We start from the raw sequence: 3,905 nt of genomic DNA, 5'->3' as shown, positions 1-3,905 counted from the left end.
CCCCCCCACATTGCTACCACATGAGCGAAATAAATGCTTCTTGTCACAATGTGTATATGATCCAACCAATCGAGTAGGTACCCAAACCTAACTTTTATGTTGTTGTTCTACTTAAAAAGGAGAATAGATCCTAAAACGCAACCTTCTCCAATTTTTCACGCAACTGGCATGAATCATTCACTCTTAAACAGAAACCTCAATTTCAGCAGAAAAATTCTCAAACGCATACTCCTCCTAAATCCTAACCAAAACTCTTCTTCTTCTTCCTCCAGATTCAGTAATCCGGAAACTAATTACAAGTTTTTGTTATAGCTAAGATTACAAATTACTAATTCGAACAATAGTTCATAAGAAACAACCAAAATCTACAAACAAGCAACGAATCGAGTGAGAGAGAGAGAGAGAGAGAGAGAGAGAGAAAATACATACTATCGGTAGTAGTTTCCTGAGCTTCACAAACGACGGCGGCTCTTCGTAGTCTAGAAACCCTAGGATGATGAATCGAGGTCAACGAAGACGGAGAGAGAGAAATACGGATTCTCAGACCTGATGATTCCGGTAAGACGGCGAACATACGGCGAAAAGAGAGAGAAGCCGATTGTGGTGGTGAGGATACGATTTTGGAATCGGAACGGAGAGAAATCAGAGGACGAGAGGTACAAGTGAAAGCAGCCATGGCTTTAGAGAGAGAGAGAGAGATACTCGTAAATCCCCAAGTGTAAAAAATAATATCCAGAAAATGAAAAAGATAACGAAACAAACTAATGGAAGAGAGAAAACTTACCAGAGTACAACACACACTGATGGGTGATGGCCTCCTCCTAGCTAGATCTTTTTTTTTTTATATACACACATTGAAAACAAACAAATACTGCTTTCGTTTTTTCATTTCTTTTTCTGGAACCAAAAAAGAAAAAAAATGTAAAGTGAAAACAATTTAATACGTTTGGGTAAGATCGGAACAAAATAAATCTGCAAGCCCGGAAACTTTTTGAGATTTGCATTATTGGGCTTCTATTAGGCCCATTTATAACAAGTATGGTTGATTCCCTTTATTCAATGATGCGTTTTTTACCAACAAATCAGCGATTAGTTGCTGATCTCAATCGACAATGGTAGATGCATGGTTTTAACAAAACAAAACAAAAAGAAAACTGAAAACGACACAAAATTAAACTAGTTTCTATATTTGTATTAAATTCTAAACGTAGGAGAATGTTCAATTTCTTCTCTTCATGTGAAAACACTTTTGATAGGTCACCCACTTCAAGACACACATATACTTCGATAAACTCATATAATGTCATGCAACAAAACTCTAATTTTGCTTTTCACTGACTTTTGCTATTTGAGGCAATGTTAGATCAATAGTCAGAAATTAAGAAAGAAGATTCAAAATATATTTTTTTAAACGATCAAAAGGACTTAGTTGTTGGTAACACTATCAATATATACTGTTGACACTTGACAAGAATATCGATACATATACATTCGATTATATTAAAAAAAAAATGTCAACTTTAATACGATCCCCCAGCAGACAAAACACACCGAAGACACACCTATAAGTTAGGACAACGGCTCAATGAAAAAAAAATGATATTTGTTTCTTCTATGATGTCATCGTTCATGCATCTAATAAAAATATTAGAAACTACAACACTTTCGACTATGCATACTTAACATCTTTCATTCGAAACTATGGTCAGAATTCAACTGTTATATTGTCCCAATATTTCCTATAAAACTAAATATTATTCAAAAATAAACACACACAAAAACGTAAAACCAAATGAAATGGATTACATAAGAAAAACCAGAATCCATGCGGGTTCGATAATAGACAGTTTAACAATAAATATATAGAACACTCATTTTCATGGACAAAACAAGGAAAAAAATATCACAATTAACACTGAAGAAAATAATATTGTATATATAGCAAATAATGTATATGACAAAATACAATAGTTTTACCATGACATCAGTTTTGGATTTTCTATATAAATTCTGTCATTATGTACGGTTGTAATTTAATACAATTTTTTTTTCTAATGAAACAATAAAAAATTTACAGACTTTGTTTTGTTGCACCACATGTCATAAAGAGAACAAAGAGAAAGATAGTCTCGTGTGTTGAAAAATCGGACGCTGACGGTGAAGATAGTTGAATAATCTCAACTAACAACAATTCCCATTCAATTGATATATATATATATATATATCGTTGATTACCAACTAGTTTATTTATTGAGTTTATGTGTGTTGTGTTCGTACACTTCTTCTCTTTGATGTTTTTCTTTTCTTACATTTTCTTCTGTTTCATATAAGAAATATTAATTATAAAACTAAATTGATCGACCTATCGATCAATGGTGAAGTTGACAAAGAGAATAGGAGGGCTTGTGCTACGATTGGCAGCGTTTGGTGCGGCTCTTGCCGCCTTGATCGTAATGGTCACTAGCCGCGAGAGAGCTTCCTTCTTCGCCGTCTCTCTCGAAGCTAAATATACGGATATGGCCGCGTTTAAGTACGTGCACAATTTTTCATATTTTGTTCATGTGTTTTTGTACATGTTCATCTGTTATACTTACATCTTATGGTGAGTTACGTTATGTGAATGTGTTATGTTTGGCAGGTACTTTGTGATCGCAAACGCTGTCGTCAGTGTTTACAGCTTTCTAGTTCTGTTTCTTCCAAAGGAGAGTTTGCTTTGGAAATTCGTCGTCGTCTTGGATTTGGTAACAATTTATATTTGTTTTAGTTGATCTGCATGCATTCAGTTGCGTACTTTTAAAAAAAACTCTCGTAGTTATTAACTGTTGATGATCTGGTTATAATTTGTAAATATTAGCAACTAATTTCTCGTAAAATAAGTTTAAACCCTTAGAATTCATCGCATGTTAACGACATTATGTATTTGCATCAAAAATGCAATGAAACTAGTATTTCTGAATTGTTTAATTTAACAATTAATTTTGCAGCGCGCTATTACGTAGTATTACTATTTCTCGTTATAGTAATTAAGTTTTGATCCAAATGGGCATATGATATGATGTAGTTAAAGAAATGAAGATTATGATTTACTAATGTTATGCATATATATTGACTATCAATTCAACTTTTGTTAAATGTTTAAAAATAAAACGCTCGAAGTAATAATTATGAAAATTATGTGGTAATTAAGTGTTAATTATGAACAAATTATAGAAGCTTGAACAAATTATATGTCTTCATTCGGAAATATCAATATATATGGTGGTAATTGTGTTTAGAAGAATATATGAATCGTTGAGTGGAAAGTTAAGACTCGAATGCATACCTATTCGTAATTTCGTATTAGTGTCTTAGTAACAAGTTTTCTTATTGTTTGTTAGGTGAAGATTAGCTAAAACAGTAATGCGTTTACTTTTAGTATTAGTTGTTATATTAATTTTTTTTTCACTAACCGTCCGTCGTTAAGGTGATGACAATGCTACTGACGTCGAGCTTATCGGCGGCACTAGCAGTGGCACAAGTGGGAAAGAAGGGAAACGCAAACGCAGGTTGGCTTCCGATTTGCGGCCAAGTTCCAAAGTTCTGCGATCAGGTCACCGGAGCTTTAATCGCCGGTTTTGTTGCACTCGTCCTCTACGTCCTCTTACTCTTATATTCTCTCCATTCCGTCGTCGACCCTTTTCTCCTTCAGAAATCTTGAATCTAACTTAATTTCCCTTTCCGAGTATCGATCTAATTCTATATAATAGACGCGCATAGCTTAAACTTTGCTCAATGTCGATATGAGACGTAGTTAATTCGTGTGTTGTGTTTTGAATAATTTTCTTTTATGTGTCGAAATTTTCATGGCTTTGTAATTCCTTTTTTTTTTTACGGATTATATGGAACACTAATATCTATAAGTACCA

General features: G+C 33.6%; 2 protein-coding genes across 3 annotated transcripts in view; one reads left to right on the top strand and one right to left on the bottom strand.

The window, feature by feature from the left end:
- Nucleotides 1-889, bottom strand: part of LOC104737416 (thioredoxin M2, chloroplastic-like) — a 3,610-nt gene extending 2,721 nt beyond the window's left edge. The window contains exons 1-2 of one of the 2 annotated variants that reach the window (XM_010457582.1): nt 785-889; nt 430-678 (exon numbers count right to left, since the gene is read on the bottom strand). In XM_010457582.1, the coding sequence (XP_010455884.1) occupies nt 430-676 (247 nt within the window). In that variant the 5' untranslated portion in view covers nt 677-678; nt 785-889. Of the gene's footprint in view, nt 1-429; nt 753-784 lie in introns of those variants that run through there. The other variant, XM_010457583.2, reaches the window with a different exon arrangement.
- LOC104737414 (CASP-like protein 1C1) lies at nt 2,250-3,905 on the top strand. The gene is made up of 3 exons (XM_010457581.2): nt 2,250-2,530; nt 2,639-2,741; nt 3,464-3,905. Exons 1-3 carry the CDS (start codon nt 2,373-2,375, stop codon nt 3,695-3,697), a joined length of 495 nt encoding a protein of 164 aa, XP_010455883.1. The 5' UTR covers nt 2,250-2,372; the 3' UTR covers nt 3,698-3,905.

The sequence above is a fragment of the Camelina sativa genome, chromosome 13, assembly GCF_000633955.1.
Source record: "Camelina sativa cultivar DH55 chromosome 13, Cs, whole genome shotgun sequence".
Classification (NCBI taxonomy): domain Eukaryota; kingdom Viridiplantae; phylum Streptophyta; class Magnoliopsida; order Brassicales; family Brassicaceae; genus Camelina; species Camelina sativa.
The sequence above is the reverse complement of the archived record's forward strand: the minus strand, read 5'-3'. Positions and strand labels throughout refer to the sequence as shown.